Consider the following 23,189-nt stretch of genomic DNA (forward strand, 5'->3'; position numbering starts at 1 on the left):
AGCACAGAGCAATAGTACAAGTGTCTAAATGTGAAGGCCAAAGGCCGACCTCCGCGTAGCCCGAAGGCCCGAAGCGTCCAGGATGTCAGTGCTTTAACACAGAACAATAGTACAAGTGTCTAAATGCGAAAGCCGAAGGCCGAGCTCCGCGTAGGGCCGAAGGCCCGAAGCGTCCAGGCTGTCAGTTCTGTGTTTAACCACTGACATCTTGCAGGCTTCGGGCCTTCGGCCCTACGCGGAGCTCGGCCTCCGGCCTTCGCATTTAGACACTTGTATTAATTACCTGTGTTTAGAACTGACCTCCTGGATGCTTCGGGCTTTCGGCCCAATGCGACTTCAGCCTTTGGATCTTGCGACTTAGACACTTGTACTTAAAAATACTTGGAAAAGTTACGGGAGGCGCGCGTCTGTCGGACGCTTCGGATCTTCGAGTCGCTCCTTCGGCCTTTGCATTTAGTTAGATTATTGTACTATTGCTTTGTGTTTGAATACCGAAGTCGAGCATCTCGCGAATGCTTGATGTATTATAATAATTTAGAGTAAGGCCAAGCGCGCACCACGATTTTTTGTCCTGCGATAATTTTGTCGCAGAAATGCAACGTATGTGTTTATATGTTAGTGCGCGCATATGCGACAAAAAAATCGCAGCGATTTTGAAATTGTGATTTGTCACATTTTTCTGCGATTGTCCGCGACGCGATTGTCGCAAAGTGAATTGCAGCATGCGGAGTTGTATGGCCCCGCGCGCACTATGATAATAAAATCGCACCCCGGCCGGACCTCAGTCGGCATTTCGCTCTACAAACCCCAACATCTCGGCACCTGCATCTCCAATGGAGTCTCAAAATGAGACGCTAGATGTTGACCATTTAATTATGGAAATAGACGGGGATCACCTTTGTGTTATAAATACGCAAAGTCGTACAGCAATCGCATATTAAAGACACGTTTCATGACAAGCGACTGGTACGAAATCCATGTTGAGAATGAACAAATCGTCGACTTTTTCATCGCATGTGCGCGCAGTGAATTTTCTGCGATATATTACAGCGCGATTCTAAAATCGTGTCGCAAAAAATAATATCGTGGTGCGCGCTTGGCCTATAATACCTTAAATGTATACTCCTTCAATTTGAATTTAGAACTCATTATTATTTTTTATTTGATTTTGTTTCTAGTTCTATGCCATATATATAGACTTTAATATTATTTAGAACTGCTAAAAAACAAGATCGGCACTTTAAATATTTCGTCAATTTTACCTTTGTTTCTAAAAACTGTGATATTTAACTGTCATATATATATATACTATTAATGTCTTCCAAAATTATTTTCTCGTAACAGGACTGAAGGGCTACCGCGAAAACCGAAATTCGCAATTTGCGGGAATCTTTCTCTTTTACTGCAATGAAGGCGTAATTAGAGTGACAGAGAAAAATGCTCGCAATTTGCGAACTTCTATTTTCGCGGTTATAGCCCTGAATCTTGTTGCTCACCGATCCGTTCAAAAATATACATAAGTACTGAATATAATTAATAGATATTATAATTATACAATTAATACAGAAATGTAATGGTACTTAATGAAAAGGAATATTGTGTATATTGTATCGACGAATCAGATACTCTCAATAAAATCTATACATGAGGCCAAAGCTGTTCATAAATATTAAATGACTTTATTATATCTATACGCCTTACTAACTCCATGTGTCCTATTGTGAAAAAAAAAAACAAAACGACAGTCAAGAACGGAATTCTTAATTTGAATTTTTCAAATTTTTGAGATGCCTAGTCCATTGGTTGGAAAGCCCGTTCGAAATTGAAACTTATACGCAATCTAATAAGGTCGTATTTTGTGGATCTCTCTCATACTTATAGTAGGCTATTGAGATAAAATTAAATATCCCACAAAAATAAGCAAGCAGAATTAAACTTTGTGTCAAAGACATAAGTCATAAATTTCAATGCCAAAGTTTTAACTAAGGATGTTTCTCGCTAAAATGATGTACTGCCTTATATGAATTGACCAGTGTAAGCATCAGTTAGCTAGCCCTAAGCAACCAAAGGTCAAGCTGCAGTTGAAAAACTAATAAAGATAAAGTTAAGCTGATAATTTTCCCGCCGTCTCCATGCTTCTTTAAGTTGGGTATTGACTGGTCAGCTGCCTGTTAGCTATAGTTTTCGCGAAAATCGCCAGGACAGAGGTGAAAATTTTTGTATGAAAACTTGCAACTTTAAATGCGTTTTTTGACGAAACTATTGCAGTCTAAAATGAAGTCAAAATCAGTCCATCGACTCAATTTTTTGCAAGCTTTCTAATGGTACCCCACACGATTCTTACAAATGAAAAAAGTTTCAGCCTACCCCTCTCAACCCCCTAAATTTCCCCCTTTAATAAGAAATAAGCAGTTTTGACTTATTTACAATATGAGTGGTGGTAATTGCTATAACTGTTCCAAATTTTAGGTATCTATGTCAAACGGTCTCTGAGAAAAACGTATTTAACTGATTTGCAAGACCGAAGTGATCCCATAAGTGTTCCGTAAACAAAGTTTTGTACGGAACACTAAAAATGCAAAATCATATTATTGCATAGAAATGATTTACCGATTATACAAGTTACATTTAAAAAAAGATGATTATCTTGGAAAGGATACACAGGTGAACAAAGTTAAAGTTAAATAGTTAATTCAGGGCTTGTCTGGCACACGCATGCTGCACCTACCACGACCACAGCCCGGCCGTCTCCTACTGCTAATTAAGTTTTACTAGTGCACAATATTTCATGGTCATCATCTCGGATTTAAAACTTTAGCTCAGATTTGTAGCGAATGGGGCGTACATCCACTTTGGTGGACACGTTCAGAAAAAGGAAAATATTATACAACGTTATGTAAAGAGCTTTATTTTCAGATGACCCAAGACTTGTTCGAAGATTTCAGAAACCAATATCCAGCAAGCACCGTTTGGCTCTCTGCTTGAAAGATATGGAAATACAACGTACCTACAATACCTACATATAAATATGTGTAATCATGTGCCGAAGCATATTATTAAGAGGCAAGGGGATGTCCAGTTCTCCATACAAACGTAGTCGCAATTTTCCTCTCTGGATAATATTGATATTATGGAATATGGAATATCAACAAACTAGTGCTCAATGCATTCTACAAATTTAGATTTCAGCTTTTCAGGTTTTGGCATTATTTTCTTCCATCAATCTCACGTTCTTCAGTGTTCATGTGTACAGATTTGTTCAGTTTCAGCACAAATTATAGTTACTTTATAGTTTCAGGAACGCGTGAAAAACGAAAGTTTAAAAGAGAATAAATTTCCGATGGCTGTGGGAATGTATAACAATATTTTAAAGTATCGATATAAGATAATCATCTATAAACTGTTTTCGGCCATAGCGAATACGTTTACCACTAAGAATGTCTCAAAGTAAAAAAAAGAAGTAAGTAAATATTAACTATTAAGCTCATAAGTATACTAAGGTAGAATTGTCTAACAGTTACAAAAAATAAACTATATACTCGTACATACTTACTTACTTTCTTCTTGGAAATAATAATTTTTGATCAATAATAGGTAGTTGAAATATACCAAGCACTGTAAGTTTAGGGTTCCGTAGCTATAATTGCAAAAACGGAACCCTTAAAGTTTCGTCATGCTTGTCCGTCTATCTGTCCATATGCCACAGCAATTTTACTCAAAAACTATATTATAATGAAATTTGGAAAGTAGGTATTTTTAATTTTGTAAACCACTACTTACTCGTAGGTTAGAATTTCAACCGGTTGGCGATGGTGAATCGATTTGGAATTTTTTTTGAAAGTATAGGTACGAGTATATGTAGTTCCAAGTTGGTCCCGTTTTTACCAAATCCCATTCTAATGATGGGTCTATCCGAACTCCTGGAATCTTATAAGTAGGCATACATATAGCGATTTTTGTGTTTTCATCAATAAAGTAAGTATTTACGTTCAGAAAAAGTGACATTTAGTGAAGTGGATCTGCTCATAGGAGGTTTGTTTTTAGGGTTCCATACCTCAAAAGGAAAAAAAACGGAGCCCTTGTAGGATCACTCGTGCGTCTGTCTGTCTGTCCGTCTGTCACAGCCTATTTTCTCTTAAGTTGAAATTTGGTGCACATATGTAAATTAGTAGTAGTTTTTTTTATAATTTTAAAATACATTTATTCGAAGTTATTTAAGAAAATAGCCTTAAAGTTACTTATCTCCGAAACTACTAAGTCTAAAATTTTGAAATACAAAAAATACACAAAATAGTTCTTCACTTGTAGATGACAGGAAAACCTATTAGAAATGTGCAGTCAAGCGTGAGTCGGACTTATGTACGGAACCCTAGAAACGCGAGTCCGACTCGCACTTGGCCGGTTTTTTTAAATTACGTGTAGGTATGTTAGTAAGAAGATTTTTTGGTACTAGAAATAATATTAGTATATATATAGATATACATACTTACCTTAATAGTTTTTCTTTCACCTATGTAAGTAATATGTAAAAGGGACCGAAATATGTAATAAAAGGTGTAAAGTAAATACGAGTATTACTATACGATATGTCCAAACAAAGAGCGCTATGATAAGTACAAGTTATTTTTTTAGGTCCCGTACCTCAAAAGGAAAAATCGGGACCCTTATGGATCAATTCGTTATCCGTCCGTCTATCCGTCTGTCCGTATGTCTGTCTATCCGTCCGTCCGTCTGTCTGTCTGTCAAGTCAAGGCCCTTTATCTCGGGAACGGGTGTAGGTATCGAGTTGAAGAGGAATAAAGTTAATACGATTATTACTTACTATAAAGTACTCGTATGTCTAAAGAAAGAACGCTATGATAAGCAGAAAGTAATTCTTTAGGTTTCCGTACTTCATAAGGAAAAAACAGGACACTTTTAGGATCACTTTATTGTCCGTCTGTCCGTCCGTCCGTCCGTCCGTCCGTCTGTCCGTCTATCCGTCTGTGCATCCGTCCGTCTGTCCATCTTTCTACCTATCTCTGTGAATGATCATTCCGTAAGAATTTATTCCTAACTCGTCTAATCTTACAGACATAATACATTTAAATTTGTTGTTGAATCATATGATGATCAAGCATTCAGATTAAATAAAATGAGTGATATTTAATGAAGTGGAACTGCTGATGAAGACCAGCTGGAACACCCTAACGACGCGTATTTCACGTTTGGCAATACCTATGTCTTCTTCGTTATGTTTAATCTGCAAGTTATTTTTAAGCATCATTTTAGTCGAGACCTATTTCTGGTGATGGGTTCCAGAAAGAATAGACGAAACTTTTCAAATCTTTTATATATAGGTACTTATAGACTATAAGTACCTATATATAAAAGATACTATAGAATACTATAGAAGAGAGAGAGAAAATATACTATAACTTATAGAGTCTGACCAGCGAGTCGCTGCACAAGCATTTTTACAGAATTCTTCATATGGCAACAATTTTATCTGTCAAAAGTGTCAAACAACTGTCAAAATGTTGACAGCTTCTGTTACCAAACAATATTGATATTTGTGTCACATTTATGTGAGTTTTTATTTGAAACATATGTTTGACCAGCGAGTCGCTGCACAAGCGTTTTTAGAGAATTCTATATATGGCAATAATTTTAGCTGTCAAAAGTGTCAAAAATATTGTCAAACGAGTTTACACATAACCTAGATTCTCAAATTCTCATGTTAGTTCATTCGTTACGGAAGTTTATAGTTTATATCGTATTATAATGGCTAAACCGATTAGAAGCAGTGTGAGGAGCATGTTATTTAAGATAATCTGTAACTATAATCAAGTTCGACACGACGAAAATGAGAGATTACTAGAAAAGAAGCGAATATTGGACGAAATCATTCAGGCGACCGGTAAGTCATTATCAAACAATGTTGATGCTTCTTGTACCAAATTTAATTTACGAGATAGGAACATTTGTTTGTATTACTAAACTTATGATTTATTTATATTACAGCGGGCGTAGATGACGAAAATGTTAGAGAAACTATTCAAAAGCTAGCAAGCGAACTGAAGAATGTTATTGATAATAACGCATCAGAATCAAGTTATTTAGAGAAAGTGTCTACTATGACAGGTAATATAAATAATCTATATTTTCACATCTAGGTTTATTAATATTTTAGTGTTCTTTTGTTAAAATTCCTATTGTTAAAACTGTTTTTTTTTCAGGTGCAAGCATTCGTACACTACGCACAATTAAAAAAGAGGGTTCTATTAACCAAGGCCAATGGAATACGCCAGGGAAAAAACGACCCCGGCCACCAACTGTGTCAAATTTAGACAATTTTGATGTGTCAGCCATCCGTAATAAAATTAATGAGTTTTATTGCGTCAAAAAGCAGGTACCTACTCTAAGAGCCTTACATGCGGATTTGAAAGAATCTATAGGATTCTCAGGATGTTGTGAAACACTGAGGAAAATACTACACGAGAACGGATTTGAGTTTAAAAAAAATAAAGAAGAGCGCTCCATCCTCATGGAAAAGTTTGAAATATCTGGGTGGAGGCAAAGGTTTCTTAGAGCTATACATAAAAAACGGGAAGAAGGAAAAAATATTGTGTATCTTGATGAGACATATGTCCATCAAAATTACAGACCGAAGAAGTCATGGCAAGGGCCTTCAACTTCCGGTTTAGTTGAAAAAATTTCCTCGGGTAAGCGGCATATTATAGTGCATGCTGGATCAGAGCAAGGATTTGTGCCCAATGCTTTGCTTGTTTTTAGCACAAAATCCAAAGCAGCTGACTATCATGATGACATGAACAGTTCTAATTTTTTAAAGTGGCTACGAGAAATGTTAATCCCAAATTTGACTGAGCCCAGTGTAATTGTTATGGACAATGCCAGTTACCATGTAACACAAATAAATAAGCCTCCAACCATGCACAGCTTAAAGGCTGATATTCAAAAATGGCTAAGGGAAAATAATATCCCATATGAAGAGTGTTTCAAAAAGGAGGAATTGATGTGCCTCGTTGAGGAAAATAAAATTGGTCCCATATATGCAGCAGAGGAGTTATTGAAGCAGCATGGGCATGAGGTCCTTAAATTGCCTCCATACCATTGCGATCTAAACGCTATTGAGTTGATATGGAGCCTCACAAAGCGAAAAATAGCCAGCAGAAATGTGGGGCTACCGGGTTCAGATACGGAAAACTTGATCCGAGAATGTTTTGCAATGATTACCCCGGAAGATTGGAAAAAAAGTACAGTCCATGTAATAAATGTGGAACGAAAATACAAGTCTAAGGACAACATTACAGACACTGAACTAGCTCCATTCATAATAGAAGTTCGGGAAAGTGACAATGACAGTGATAGTTCTCTGTCAGGAATTGAATTTCTTGAATCCGATTTCGATTATGATTCTTAAATAAATAGGCACCTTCTTTATAAACTAACAATATTAAAAGTAGATTGAAACTAAATTGTGTTTTCTTTCACCTACCTTCAGTTCAGCTCCATTATACAATATGTGACTTTTTATTATTACTAACTTTATAAGTACAACGGGAAGCATAAATATTTCCCTTGTGAAGGTTTACTTTAATAGCACAAGGGAAATATTTATGCTTAATAAATAATCGCCTGTAATTAACCCGAGTTCAAAACTTCAAAATAAAACACAAATAAAGTAATTTTTAATCCTATCAAAAATATAAATGTCATATGAGAACCAAGTTCAATATTATGACATATGCCTTGGTTGTTGACTTCAACGACCAAAGAAATGAGATTTAAAGGGTGCCGTTTAATGGTCAGTCCTGAAATTTATTTGTAACAACAAAGTATCATTTTCTATAACTTAGGAATCTTAGGATAATATAATAACTTACTTTTTGTACAGTTGAAGTAAAGATATTTATGTTTACTACATATTTTTGTAATGATTGACTGATTAGTCTACTAACAATTCGTTCCTTCGTTTTTTAGTATCTCTGATAATAATGATAACTATTCAATCATATTTTTAATTTTTAAGTGGGCTAAATTAGAAGCCAGGGGTTATAATTGCATTGCAACGATATCCTCAGTCTGTTTACTGTATTAAATTTACAGTCTGCTACGTTGCAGACTTCAGTCAGTCACTAATCAAAACAAAAATTAATTACGTATGAATTACCAAGTATCAAATTACTTTTTTTGCACTATGCTTCGTGTTACCAGTTAAAGATTTTTTGAATTTGCCGCTTTTTTTTTGTGCAGCCACTCGCTGGTCAAACTCTAGTATATTTTTACATTTGCATTTAAACAGTGCTATTTGGTGAATGGAACTTTTTCATGAAGACGAGAAAGTAACTTCTCCATGACAAGTATTTAATAGGTGTTTCGGCTTAGGCTTTTAAGGGTCTCCCCAAATATATTGACGCGCATTCAGCAAAAGCCGATAGGAAAAAGCTTTATGTCCGCGCAATAAGAGCGAAAAAGTCGTCGTTCGGCTCGGCTCGCATCGGCCGGCCGACGCGTCGTCGGCTTCTTCGCTCTTATTGCGTGGACATAAAGCTTTTTCCTATCGGCTTTTGCCGAATGCGCGTCGATATATTTGGGGAGACCCTAATTATTTATTATTTATACCCTCCCGGGCGGAAGAGAGGGAGGAAGAGAACTGACCAAATTCCACACGGGCAAAGCCTTGACCACAGCGAGTATAGAATCACTCCACCTTATAAAACCAAGTCCCCCGCCGCGCTGTTTGTGTGTATGTATGTTCGCGATAGACCCAAAAACTACAGATCGGATTTTCATGCGGTTTTCATCTATCAACAGAGTGATTCTTGAGGAAGATTTAGGTGTATAATCTGTTAAGGTTTTGTGTAACCCGTGCGAAGCCGGGGCGGGTCGCGGGGTTGGTACTAACCAATATGGCGTAGTGGTATCTTCTTGGGTCGTCCTATTCGTTTTTCGCCAAGTTCTTAAATTAGTCCTATTCTACTTTCGTCACGCATTCTACACTGAAAGCCACCGACGATTGTGACGAATGTAGAATGGGTGACGAAAGCAGAATAGGAAAAACCGTTTTTCGAATAAACACAGAAGCCTGATTCAGTCTACTTTTTAACTGACTTCCAAATCTCAAAGAAGGAGGTTATTAATTCGGTTGTATGTTTTTTTTTATTTTTTTTTATGTTTGTTACTCCATATCTCCGTCATTACTAGATCGATTTTGAAAATTCTTTTTTTGATTGAATTTATATGCATACAGATTGGTCCCGTTTTTGTCAAAACTCAGTTCTGATGATGGGATCCATGAGGAATCGAGGGAACTCCTCAAATCTTAAAGGCATACATATAGTGATTTTTGAGTTTTTATCAACAAATCAAGCATATACACCCAAAAAAGTGACATTTGATGAAGTGGAACTGCTGATGATGATCAGAACGGAACTCTTTAACGACGCATAGTTCACGGTTGGCGATTTGTCCTCTTCGTTATGTTTGTTAAGCAAGTTATGTTTTTAAGCCACATTTTTGTCAAACTCGAGTTCTGATGATGGAATCCATGAGGAATCAAGGGAACTCCTCAAATCTTAAAGGCATGCGTATAGAGATTTTTTTATTTACATCAGAAAATCAAGCATTTTCATTAAAAACTGTTGCATTTGATGAAGTGGAACTGCTGATGATGATCAGAACAGAACTCTTAAACGACACATAGTTCACGTTTGGCGATTTTTCCTTTTCGTTATGTTCATTAAGAAAGTTAAGTTTTTAAGCCACATTTTTTTTAGCTCGAGTTCTGATGATGGGATCCATAAGGAATCGAGGGAACTCCTCAAATATTAAAGGCATACGTATAGATTTTTTTGTATTTTCATCATAAAATCAAGCATTTACATTAAAAACTGTCGCATTTGATGAAGTGGAACTGCTGATGATGACCAGAACAGAACTCTTCAATGACGCATGGTACACGTTTGGTGATTACGAATTTCGATTTTGACTTGGACTGGGACCCGGACTCGGACTCATATCCGGATCCGATTTGGACACGGATCCGGTTCGGACCCGGACCTGGACTCGGATCCGGATTCGGACCCGGACTCGGAACCGGGCTCGGACCCGGACCTTGACCCAGAAAACCACTAATATACCTTAACTAAATAAACAACTATGATTACCTTCCATAAAATTAATGTAGGTATAAATTACGATGATGCCAATCTTACTAGCCCCTCCTGCTTAAACCCCCGTACACCGCACGGCATGCGCCATTAAGTGGGTTAGGTTAGGTTTGAACTGCGATCCTCACAGAACCGAACAAGGATTAGGTTAGGTTAGAACTGCGAGCCTTACAGAAACGAAATGCTACTTGAAAAGTGGGTTTGATTAGGTTCGAATTGCGATCCGCACAGAACCGAACTGCTATTTGAGGAGTGGGTTAGGTTAGGCTAGAACTACGACCCTCATGGCTCCTCTTCACGATGGGCCAACGCCGGCCACTCCAAGGGACGCATTTATGCGTTAGAGGGAGCAAGTGATATTGCTATCTCATTCTACCGCATGGCTGCGTCCCTTGGAGTGGCCGGCGTTGGCCCATCCTGTAGAGGAGCCATTATACAGAAGCGAAATGCTAGTAGAAAAGTGGGTGGTTTTACCTCCTTTTCTACATAGTGTACCATCTACAATAATCTTTCATCGGCCCCCATGGAAGTCGGTTTTTTTTTTCTTTAAAATTATTGAATTTATACTCCCTTGACCCCCCCGAGGGACCTACGAAAAAAAATCCAAGAACTGATTATTCACAGGTCAAAATCTATAATGACTGAACTAAGATACCTACAAAGCAGGTGTTATTTGCCCGTCTTTATACACCTGTATCCTGTATACAGTTATACATACAACCTACGGAACATTTTATTCAATTAGATGGGTGATGAGAGGCATGTTTGACCTTACAAATGACTGTGCCCAAACATTTCCGAAACATATCGAACGTTTTAGTTGCAGTTTTCAGTAATGTAAAATAATTGGTATATTTATCGTACCTCGTGTTATAAATGTAAATATAATATATTATTTTTTAGGTTCAATGTACTGGCATTGGTTTCACCAAGAACGATGAGCGAGAAGCGATTAGAGCTAGAAAACTGGAAACGAGTTGGGGCGTCCGGCTGCGACCGAAGCGAGTTTTTGAATGCGAGTTTGACGTTTTAAACACCGTATTTAAGGTTAATAAGGTCTACAAGCTTCGAGAAGTAGGTCAACCGCCGAATCCAACTCGGTTGGGCAGCGTTCGGGAAACTACGTAATGTCTTTTCGTCCGACATACCTCAGTGCCTCAAGACGAAAGTCTTTAATCAATGTGTGTTAAGTGATAACTTACGGCTCCGAAACGTGGTCTTTCACTATCGGCCTCATCTCAAAATTCAAAGTCGCTCAACGAGCTATGGAGAGGGCTATGCTCGGAGTTTCTCTGCGTGATCGAATCAGAAATGAGGAGATCCGTAGACGAACTAAAGTCACCGACATAGCCCACCGGATTAGCAAGCTGAAGTGGCAATGGGCAGGCCACATTGCGCGCAGAGAAGATGGCCGATGGGGTCGAAAAGTGCTCGAGTGGAGACCACGGACTAGCAAACGCAGCGTAGGACGTCCACCCACAAGATGGACGGACGACCTTGTTAAGGCCGCCGGAAGACGCTGGATGCGGATCGCTTCCAACCGGTACGAGTGGAGGTCCAAGGGGGAGGCCTATGTTCAGCAGTGGACGTCTTATGGCTGAGATGATGATGATGATGATGAAGGTCTACAAGCAAATATCAGCCTTCGTGAATTAAGTATTGTAACCTTAGTAACAGAATAGTAGTACAGTGGAACCTCGATAGCACGGATCTCAAGGGAAACGCCAAAACTTCGTGTTAACGAGGTTTTATCTTATAGAGTGCATCGACTTAGAGAGGTTCTTGTAGGTTTTTGTTAGTCTTAAAAACACATTAAAATTCGTGTTAGGCAGGTGATTATACATAGAAACGTAAAAATACAGTTTCTTTTTTTTTGAGTTACAGAGGTTCGTTAGTACTTAATATCGATATAGATGTGGTAAAACAATACGACTATTTTTTCTAGTTGCATGGTCTCTCCGACCGCCAAGCGAACATCGCTTAGCGAGTACCTACCGCTAAGCGACTTTATCGTTGACAGCTTTTATCGCTGCGAGTAAAGAGTGCAAAGAGAGTCCTCGCCGGCAATGTGAACAGCCAGCGATCAACTATTAATATAGGTACCTATCTATTGTCTTTTACCGACACGGAATCTCTATCTTATCGCTTACACGCCCTTGGTGCTTGGACTAGTGCATATCCATACTTAATATTATAAAATTTATAAAGGCGAAAGTGTGGCTGTCTGTTTGTCTGTCTTGTCTGTTACCTCTTCACGCTTAAGCCACTGAACCGATTTATTTGAAATATGTATGGTATAGAGATTGTCTGAGTCCCGAGGAAGGACATAGGATAGTTTTTATTCCAGAAATCATCCCTTAAAGGGGTGGAACTTTGTATGGGGACTTAACACAAACTGGACAACAAACTTTGTCAATAGGAACTGTCCCGCCCGCGCGGTGTAGCACCGGCGCTGGTGCACGATTTAGTTGGGTACATAGAGATAGTTTGAGTCCCGGGGAATGACAAAGGGTAGTTTTCATTCAAGAAATCACCCTTTAACTGATTGAATAAAATAATTCCATGCTGAAGAAGTCGCGGGGAAAAGCTAGTATATATATAACAGAGATGAGCCACTGAAAATATTATTGATACACAATTATGTAGACACCTAACCTATTTTATATTAAGTAAGTAATATATTATTATCACTGCCAAAATAAGGTTAAAGGTGCGCCGCCCTGTAGTAGTAGAAGGTATTGTGTTGTGATAAATATTTTTTTCTTTCATATATATACTATGGACATTCCTCGATGGCACCAAGTTGCAACCAGAAAGCGATGATCACACGGCAAATCAAATTCTGAAGACTATAGCAGCCACGTCAAAGGAAGATATACCTACCTATTCAAAGAATGTTTATTGATCCTATTTGAAAGCAATCCTACAATCATGATCATACACGCTATATTTGTTAAGATTGTTGTTATTTAATTACCCTGTGATTAATAATTTGATTTAATTTATTTAAGGCCAACAAATGATCAATTTCGTCATTTTAATTTAAATCTTACAACAAATGTTAGTAGGATACACGCACAAACTTATTAACTAACTACATATTTACAGATGATGGTGTAATAACAACAATTTTGACAAATTTGGCGTGTATGACCATAATTGTAGGATTGCTTTCAAATAGGATGCCATATACAGGGTGGCAATATAAGTCGGGCCCTGGAGGGAAACTACCTTAAATCCTTAAGCTGGCTCATTTTACTTTAAAGGAGACATTCCTTTATTTTTAAAAAGAAACAAAACTTGGTACAAAACAAAATTTTTATGGTAGTCTCATTGCGGCCTTTGTATTAGAAAAATAATAATCCAATCACGGGTCGACAATTGAGTCCAGGCCTGCTACCAAAACCTGATGTCCTATTTAAGGTGAGGCGGCACTAAACATAGGTCTGCTCGTGCATGGAATACTGCTGCCACTGGCTATCAAATCTGCTGCAGACTTTTTTTGGTCCGACTATCAGCTGGCAGCCCTGGACTCGATAGAGCGCCGGGCTCATATACTTTTTGGCGATGGCTGTCAAATCAAAGTTACAAAGCCTCGATCATATCATCGCCGACGAGTTACATGTCTATCGGTGTTCTATCGGATATATTCTAGGGAGTGCGCAAAAGAATGTGTTATTCCCACTAGTTACCACCAAGTTCTTACCAGTGGTAACTACTGGGCATTTTTTCCCACCTTTTACCACTGGTAAAAAAAAATCCCACTAGTTACCACCAACTCGGCTTGGTGGTAACTACTGGGAATTTTTATTCCCAGTAGTTACCACCAAAATATTGTTAGAATTCAATACTAATAAAAACAGTATAAATAGTTTAGTATACATGTAGCGTGCTGAAATAAATAATTATGTGTCGGTTACTGGCGTATATGGCGGTCGGATACTTATCCATACCCCGAAGGTAACGGAATTCAATAAAAACACGGTGTATAGAGATGACACGGGGGAGGGGCTAAACGACCGAACCAGATGCACTTATGGCAATTTCAGTAGGAGTAGCAGAGAAAGCGGTATTATTGCTTGTCCTTGTCACAGTCTCACTTTTTGTTTGTTCCCCACCAACATTTATTTATATGGTTTATGGTGGGCAACAAATAACCCGACCGAATTACGTAGATTGTTTTTGGTATGTTGTCAGGAATGTTAAAACGTGTTTTTAATATTGTCGCTTTGCGAATGTTTTATCCCTCACGGAGGCACGCGTATAGCTCATCTATGTACCTAATACTAGGTCTATGTCGGACGTCCAGGCGGGAGGAGCAAAGCGACTGTACCCGTTCGTTGTTAATATTCTATAGTTGGTCAAGCAGATCTTGTCAGTAGAAAAAGGCGGCAAATTTGAAAAATGTAGGCACGAAGGGATATCGTCTCATAGAAAATTTGAATTTCGCGCCTTTTTCTACTGACAAGATTTGCTTGACCATCTATATTTGTCCGCACAAAACGATTTGCCTCATCTTTTTTGTAAGGACGATTAAGGAATGGAATGCGCTCCCGTCATCTGTGTTTCCTGGGAAATTTGACCTCGGTGTCTTTAAAGCAAGAGTGAATATTAGGCTATTATTACTTACTGAGCCGGTAAGCTCCATCATCTTAGGCTCTGTTTTCAATAGAGCCAATCCCCGTTTAGTTTATTATAAAAAATATATATACAAAGAGTACTATTGTATTATTTCAGTAGTTAGTGCCTATACCCAAAGTGCGACATAAAATAGTAGAAATTAAATAAACTGGAACTAAAAATATTCCATACTAAATTGATGCCATTTTTAAGCATTTTACGTCAAAAAAGGGACAGTAACGTAGAAAGTGGCGCCCTCATTTATATTCTACTGGTTTTTGTCACACTGTAATTTGAGGCAGGAAATAGGCAATATTACGCAAAACCCTGCGTAGAGGGCGTTAATCACATCCCATGGCCTACCGCGAAACACGTAAATCGAAATATCGTTTTCTGCCTCTATCACTCATGGCCATTCGATCGACAGAGAGGCAGATAACGAAATTTCGATTATCGCGTTTTGCGGTAGCCTATCTGTAAACATAGGTACTGTAAGCAAATCACCTTGATGCATCAATGTCATAGTGAAAACAGTCCAAATAGCGTGGCTACATTCCAAAATCGGTCCGTGAATGTCAAAAACGTACAATGTTTAGTATTAGGATGCCGTCCATTTGGATGAATCCATTGTAACGGCATCCATTTGGAAGGCTCTTCAGTGGCCTGCTTAACGCTTTGCATAGAAAAGGAAGCTCCGGTAGCTCCGGCGGCCCGGCCACAGCCCGGTCTAACGTGAGTCATCCTAAACTGGAAAATAACCGGAAAAAACTAAATTTTGTGAAATTTTGTGTGTGCGATAAGCATTTGTTTTTTTCCGGGATTTTCATCCCTAATTCCACCCAGTAATAAAAACTGACTTTTCTAAATATGGTTTAATTACAACTTGCGTGAATAGGTATTTTTGAGCGTTCATAGGTGAATGTGTGGAGCGAGCATTATTTGACGTGTAGGTGTGGGTTCAACAAAAAGAACGCTTGTCAATAAGGCGTTCGTGCTGTTAAAATTCAATTAATAATAGCCTTTATCGACCATCAACAGTGTAGTCCCCTTTTGATTGAGGGAAATTGTCACGTATAGTTCCACTACTCGCCGCCGCACCGTGAATAGCGCGTTAGTTCATCTATCGCTCACAAGATGTCATTAATTCCTGTAAACGTATATATTGAAAAAAAAAGCTTTACTCTATGCTATAAAATACCCTTTCGCACGTCAAAAACTCCAAGATGGTGCCCAAGCCCACGGACAAAAAAGTCTAGCGATAGTATCCACGTCTGTCAAAATTTGACATTAGCAATCCACAGTTAGGTGACAACCGAACCAAACCGACTTAACCGACCTACCCCGAGTTCAAAGTCATTATAAACCGTATAGTAGTAATAAAACAAAGTTGATTTTTTCTTACTTATTTTTTCGATCACAAGTTTGCGATAGAACGCGATTCCATTGAACAATGCGATACAATCATCTGTTGATGTGATGTTGATTCGAAATGTCAGCTTTGCACAAGTGGAATAAGGCCCCTGGGTGCTATCAACTTACGCCAGTTACGCCGGAAGGAGAACGCCAGTAAGTACGGATTTCCTAAAACCAACAACAATAATATTACTTCGATCAAAGACATCTAGCAAACACAGACTTTTGAGTCACAGGCGAGGTGGGTCTAGGAAAACTTGTGTTGTTCGGTTCGATTATCTATCCAACGAATGTTATGTATGTTTGTACATGTATTGTCAACGTGTAGGTACCGTGAAATGGGGTGAGTTGGGTGAAATTTGACTTTCTAACCTCGATAAAATTTTATTTTTACATGTGAAAACTGAATGGTGTATATAATAAGTGGTTCGGACGCTTGGATTTTAGTTTGCATTTTATTTTGGGTAGTTCCATTTCATAACTTTGACGATAAAGAGGAAAACCCACCTCATCCCGTAGTGCCTCGTATTTGGGGTGAGAGGGTTTTTCATACAAAGGTGATTTTGGAAGATTGTTGGATCGATTTTTTTTATTATGCATATTACTATAGCCCCATTTTAAATTGAAATACATTATTTTTGTACAAGTAGCCTTAAAATCCTTTCTCTCAAACCTTCTCTCCCCATTCATAACCCAACTCTCCCCGCGAAACCTACTCACCCCGTTTTACGGTATTGACATGTGTACCTTTACATAAAAACCAATTAGTAACAAAATGTTACCTGCCGCATCTCCAGTGATAAAGTCGTAAGAAGTCCCGACTGCGTTCAGTATGATCAGGACCAAATAAACACCCGCCATTATGAAATCTCCAGTGCTAAAACTCCTCTGATCACCGTGCCTCTTGCAGTATAACACTTCGGTTAACCTGAAAATTATGTTGGCATGGTGATTTGTTCCATAATGTTAATGTCCCTTTGACCACCAAAGACATCATATGACCACATAATATCAAAGCAATTCGTGCATTTCGACATTTCGAATTCCTGAATTGCGATTTTCCCAGCGAACTGTTATACATGGAAGTATTCTGTCCGCTCAGTTATGACCCAACGTAAACTATTCGATTGTAGGCGGTGCTTACAAACTATTCGATTCGCAACTTCAGTTCGTCCGAGATGACAGTCAGTGACGGATGGCTAAATTGATTTATAAAAACAACGTTTTTTTGTAATTAAAAATATCTTCATGTGTCGTGAAGTGGTGCAGAAGTTATTTTAGTTCATACCAAGGATAGTGGAATCACTTTTCACTTGTAGTAAACAGATAACTTCAGTAAAATTTGGAATAAACATGACGATTTGTTTTCAATACTACCGTGCTAAGCTAAAACGTAACAACTGCATACGACTTTCATAACAACATACGACTTTTTAAATTGCGAGGATAATAGGGATGGTGTTATGCCAAATGAAGTAGACTATTTTATTAACTTGTGCTTGGTTTACGTATTTTCTATATAATTATAAATGTAGTAATGAATTCTTTCTTACAGATTTGTATTTTCCTTTTTATTTCATGAGATGGAGCTGTAAAAAAACTACCTAATTATTTCAAATTAATAATCAAATTTGATATTATCATTTTACATTACTTTCCATTCAGATTCCCACAAGATGCTATTCGCAGAGAACTATGGAAAAAAGCTGTCCAATTAGAGAGACATGAAATTAAGTGGATACCTGGAAAGATATCTAGAATATGTTCTATTCATGAGATATAACTCGTGAGATAATCATATACCCGGTCTCCTATATGTAGATACACTTCCACTGAATTAATTTAACAAATACAGACATTATCTGAAAATGTTGATCATTCGAATCCACCCTCTACCGTCACATATATGTAGGTTCTCTCTCAAGCCATTTCCGTCAGTAGAAAAAAGCAGCAAATTTAGAAAATGTAAGCGCGCGAACGGGTGTGGTCCCATACAAAATTTTAATTTTGCACCTTTTTTTACTGACAAACTTGCTTAACCGGCTATATACATATAAAATAATTCCATTGGAACTGAAAGTGGGGATTTATTGTGACTCCGCCTATTCAAATATTTTTGACCCGATTCGTGTATAGCCAGTCCGAATTCTAAGATCAAGTTTACCATACATTAACAATGGCGTACTTGATCTTAGAAAAACGGACAGACTATACCTGAACGTGACTTCGCACTGCCATACAAATTGATAATAAAATGTACAAAATACTTATTATAGCGGAATACATTTATACAACAATGATATATTTACTTATATTGAGTTAGTCTGTCATTTCATAACAACATTTTAACTAGTTATCTTTTAATGTGCATTAAATTATTATAGGTACGTGAATTATTTGACTGGTTCTTCAATGTATGGCATAAACCTATCCCTGTCCAAGTCATATTCTAATCAAATATGAACCGCAAACTCTCAGCGGCCAGTACGTACAGCAAGAAGGTTATTAGCGGATTAGTGTCGCTGATTGGTAGTTATTGACATTATATGCATTTCATCTACACTTAGCTATGTACCATTAGTGTAATAAAGATGACTATTATTTTGTTTACCAGCTTTGATTACAGGCTCTGTAAACTCGTCGTCTTATTTAAATGTAGGCGTAATTTTGTATGTGTGCTAATTTGGCCCGATAATTTGAACGGTAATGTTCCTAAAGGCGGTTTCCATACTAAATATATGCGTTCACTGGATTTTCCTGACGCTCAAACGCGGTGACGGAGGGGGGGGGGGGGGGAGTAGATTGCGCAGTGCGTGGGGTTATCAAAATCACTGCAGACTTTTTCACAGATTGATCCATTGTTTAATCGTCGCATTCGTCGGTCGCACTAACCAGTGAATACCCGGTCGCCCGAGGCCGAAACCGGCTAGAACAGGATGATGATGATATTGATGATGACATTGTTTTAATTTGATTTGTTTTGAATTTACGAGTATGTAAGTAAATTTGAATAATGCACCTTTATAGTAAGTACGTAAGTACCTTATGTAAAATTCCTGACATTTTCTTATTCCGGCCGCATTTCTGACAAACGGCCAAAGTTCCTGACATGTCAGGAAAATTCCTACCGGTCTGGGATCGTCGAAGACGATCAGAGGGTTAAGCAAGTTGATATTATAGTCCTACAATTTGTTATGATCAGTTACCTGGCGTTTAGCTTATATCCTTTCCATAAGGAATCGTCAACACAATCCTCAAGGATGGATCTCAGGTCCGCTTCGTTCTCTAGACTCTTGTTCTTCACGAAATCCTTGCAAGATTTTCGGACGCACAAAGCCCGGTGTACTTTTGTGTGATTGTAATGTTTTCTCGTATTTTCTGAGTATTCCTGTTGTCGTAAAAAAGTTACCATTAAATAGTTACCCGGTTTTATATACCTACCGTAAAGCAACCCAACTAAAATCCGGTACTAAAAAAAATTAAACAAATATCGACCTTATTTTTGTATTAATATGGTTCATTTGGCTATGAACTTGTGGTGGTACTTAGTGACTTTTGCTTGTCACCCGACGATATACTCATACCTGGATCATCAACATCAGGTCGGAGGGTTCGTTGGAGTAGAGGTCAGCGTCGACGAGACAGTAGGTCCCGCCCGGCTCCATCACACAAGTGTCGTAGTCGTCCATCTGGTACAGATCTGGCATTTTGCTGTACTCGGTCACTGAAAATGAAACGTTTTTATTTGTTCCTCTTGGCGTAAGCTGTATTTCGATTACAAGTCTAGACTTTACAAGATTGCCTGTCAAATATTACCTAAAACCTGAACGGCCAAAATATACTCGCGTGACCCAGCTGTTGCAAGCTTGACTTTCCATCAAGCGATCCTCTCCGTTTGGCAGGTAGGTACTGTAAATCCACCCTACGACTATGGACACTAAAAAGGTCTACAAAAATTAAATATAAATAGCAATGAAACTTCTTGAATTTGTCTAAATTCTTTCTTCCATTTTATAAATATTTTCACATAGAAATACGGCCTTCAAATTACAGTCACACTGAACCCCCACCCCTACCCCCTAGTGGCCCTAGTACAGCCATTCTCAAAGTGTGTTCCGCAGAACCCTAGGGTTCCGCAAAGCCTCTGTTGGGGTTCCGCGAAAATATACTTGTAATAATAAGAAAAAAACCAGCTCTTCTATAGGTATATCTGTTCTACAGTGATGAACGAAAATTTTTAATTTGGTTCCGTCAAATATTTCGCTTGCCGGAAGGGTTCCGTCACCAAAAAAGTTTGAGAGCCGCTGTAAATTTCATTCGATAGCGTGACGAGCGTTTGCGTTATGACTATTTTTGTATCAGATTTTGAACAGCGCGCCAAGCGTCACTTTTTGGTAACTCAAAATCTCATACAAATTACACTTACCTAATGCTAACGCTTACGCGTCACACTATTGAAAGAAATTTACTCTTGGGGTACCTACTGGACGAAGACAACGAAGATATGAGTTAGGTACCTAATTTTGGATAGTTTGGAGGAGGGTGGTTTTACTGATTTTATCTTATGGAGCCGAAACACACAACACTTTACGTCTTTTACAATACCTACATATGGTGCTACTTTACCGCCCTAGTGCGGTAACTAGCACAATACATGCTTATGTCGAAAAATTTGTAGGTACTGTTGTACAATAATACTATAATGTTGTACTGAAAACGTTGTACAATACTAGTTTAAATAAGTATAATAAATACCCACAATCTACATCAAATACTTAATTATATAACTGTTCCCTTTTTTGTGCCAACAATTGCATAATTTTGTTGTAATCCGTGGATAATGTCGTTGGTTATGCATAAAGTAAATTTTAATTCTACTACTAAATGTAACATTGTATTGTATGGCTGTTTGTTATCCCTAAAATGATAAAAATAACAATTAAAAAAATACACGTACGAAAATCTAACGCTACGTCTTACGCTACGTCTTACGTAGGCGAACAACGCGCGAACGCGGCGCGGCGCGGCGCGGCGAAATCAATCCTTTGATGCCCATAGAAGTGTCCTACGTAAGCGATCTCGTTGCGAACGCGGTGCGGCGCGATTTGCACGCGAATGTCAGGCGGCGCGGCGCGGCGGCGGCCGCTTTCGCCGCGCCGCGCCGCGCCGCGTTCGCGCGTTGTTCGCCTACGTAAGACGTAGCGTTATGGACGTTTAAAGATTGACATTTGTATGACACTATTTAGCCATTTGTAAGGCGCTTTTGACATGTATAAGGCATTTTTTTGACATTATATGGCAGTATCAACATGTATATGCCACTATTTATTATTTTTGTGGCATTTATAAGACCCTGACGACATTTGTATGGCACCTTCTCGACATCTGTATGACACTATGTCGACATTTGTATACCACAATCGACATTTTTACGGTCAAAATGGCCGTATAAATGTCGCCATACAAATGTCGCGACATGTCGCCAATAATATTTTTTGCGATATTTCCTAATAGGCCGAATATCCGGTATCCGGCCAAACAACTATCCGTTGCATCTCTACTCACAATTTAAGTAGTGAATAACAGCCGAAGACTGGTCCACCAGAAACAACAGCAACAGCAACTTCATCTTGTATTTTCACTATTTCGCTATCATTAACACTATTTTTAAAACGTTCTTCGCCCGCGCCGATCTATTCACTAATAGCCAAAACATTTTTTACTATGTTTTGCTATGTAGTAGCTAAATTATGCTTAATAACTGGAAATAGTTATTTTATGTCTACTAAAACATGCCAAACTTGAAATTTTACTAGATTAATATGTGCATAAAATTACAAATAGACTTTTTTAACCTCGCTCCTCGCAGATATACCTTTTGATATTTGCACAGAGTTAGACCAAGCTAAGTTGGCAGCGATTTTGATTTTTGATTGCCCAGACGGTGCAAGCGTTATTTTGTGGTTAAAGAATTTTATTCATCTCAAAAGAAATTTACATTTCACTTAATGAGATACATGCACTAATAATATTCTATGCTAATTTGTTAGTTTGCGCCCGTGAGCGACAATTTGATTCTATTTACAATTTTTAAATTTATTACACTAAGTAGTTAGTAAGTATATACAAGTAGGTGAGTAATAGTAAGTAACAATAACTAAATACCAAAAGTTGTTTTGAGTTACAGTATAAGTGGGTAGAAGTAAGTTTAAATACATACTTAAGTTAATTTTAAACGTCAAACTTGTATGAAATTATGACGTTTAAATAACACTTGCACCGTCTGGGCTGTAAATTATTTTTAGAACTCCATATGACTTTGACCCATGTTCTTCCACTTATATATTATTATATCTTTGCTATAACATCCAGTCACCAATCTAGATTCCTAGAAGATGCTCTCAACAAATCCAAATCATCATTATCATCATTCTCTTGCCCTTGTCCCATTCACTTGGCGTCGGCGCAGCATGTCTTTCTCTTCCACACCTCTCTGTCGCCCGTCATTTCATCATTCACTTGCGTTCGTTTCATATCATCTCTCACGCAGTCCATCCACCTTTTCCTCGGTTTTCCTTTCCTCGTACTTCCCTCCACATTCATTCGTAATACCTTTCTCGTCACATGACTTTCTAAACAAATCCAAATATTATTCCAAACAGTCAAAGAAATCGTATTGTGTTTATAATATAAACTAGCTGTTGCCCGCGACTTCGTCCGCGGAATCTTATCTTCAACATTTTACATCTTTAGTACCGTAAAATGGGGTGAGTTGGGTGAAATTTGACTTTCAAACCTCGATAAAATTTTATTTTTACATGTGAAAACTGAATGGTGGTTCGGACGTTTGTATTTTAGTTTGTATTTTATTTTGGGTAGTTCCATTTCATAACTTTGACGATAAAGAGGAAAACCCACCTCACCCCGTAGTGCCTCGTATTTGGGGTGAGAGGATTTTTCATACAAAGGTGATTTTGGAAGATT

The 23,189-nt window shown here is 38.1% G+C and overlaps 2 protein-coding genes across 2 annotated transcripts; one reads left to right on the top strand and one right to left on the bottom strand.

Moving 5' to 3' along the window:
* Nucleotides 1-5,450: 5,450 nt before the first annotated feature.
* LOC134672046 (uncharacterized) lies at nucleotides 5,451-8,272 on the top strand. Its single transcript, XM_063529944.1, has 3 exons — nucleotides 5,451-5,899; nucleotides 6,004-6,123; nucleotides 6,219-8,272. Exons 1-3 carry the CDS (start codon nucleotides 5,764-5,766, stop codon nucleotides 7,421-7,423), a joined length of 1,461 nt encoding a protein of 486 aa, XP_063386014.1. The 5' UTR covers nucleotides 5,451-5,763; the 3' UTR covers nucleotides 7,424-8,272.
* Nucleotides 8,273-16,284: 8,012 nt separating this feature from the next.
* LOC134672269 (uncharacterized) lies at nucleotides 16,285-21,851 on the bottom strand. Its single transcript, XM_063530166.1, has 5 exons — nucleotides 21,771-21,851; nucleotides 19,790-19,929; nucleotides 19,412-19,593; nucleotides 16,988-17,133; nucleotides 16,285-16,373 (listed from the first exon to the last, which is right to left on the bottom strand). The coding sequence occupies exons 1-5, from the start codon at nucleotides 21,832-21,834 to the stop codon at nucleotides 16,285-16,287; spliced, it is 621 nt and encodes a 206-aa protein (XP_063386236.1). The 5' UTR covers nucleotides 21,835-21,851.
* Nucleotides 21,852-23,189: the final 1,338 nt, after the last annotated feature.

Source organism: Cydia fagiglandana, chromosome 16 (genome assembly GCF_963556715.1).
Source record: "Cydia fagiglandana chromosome 16, ilCydFagi1.1, whole genome shotgun sequence".
Classification (NCBI taxonomy): domain Eukaryota; kingdom Metazoa; phylum Arthropoda; class Insecta; order Lepidoptera; family Tortricidae; genus Cydia; species Cydia fagiglandana.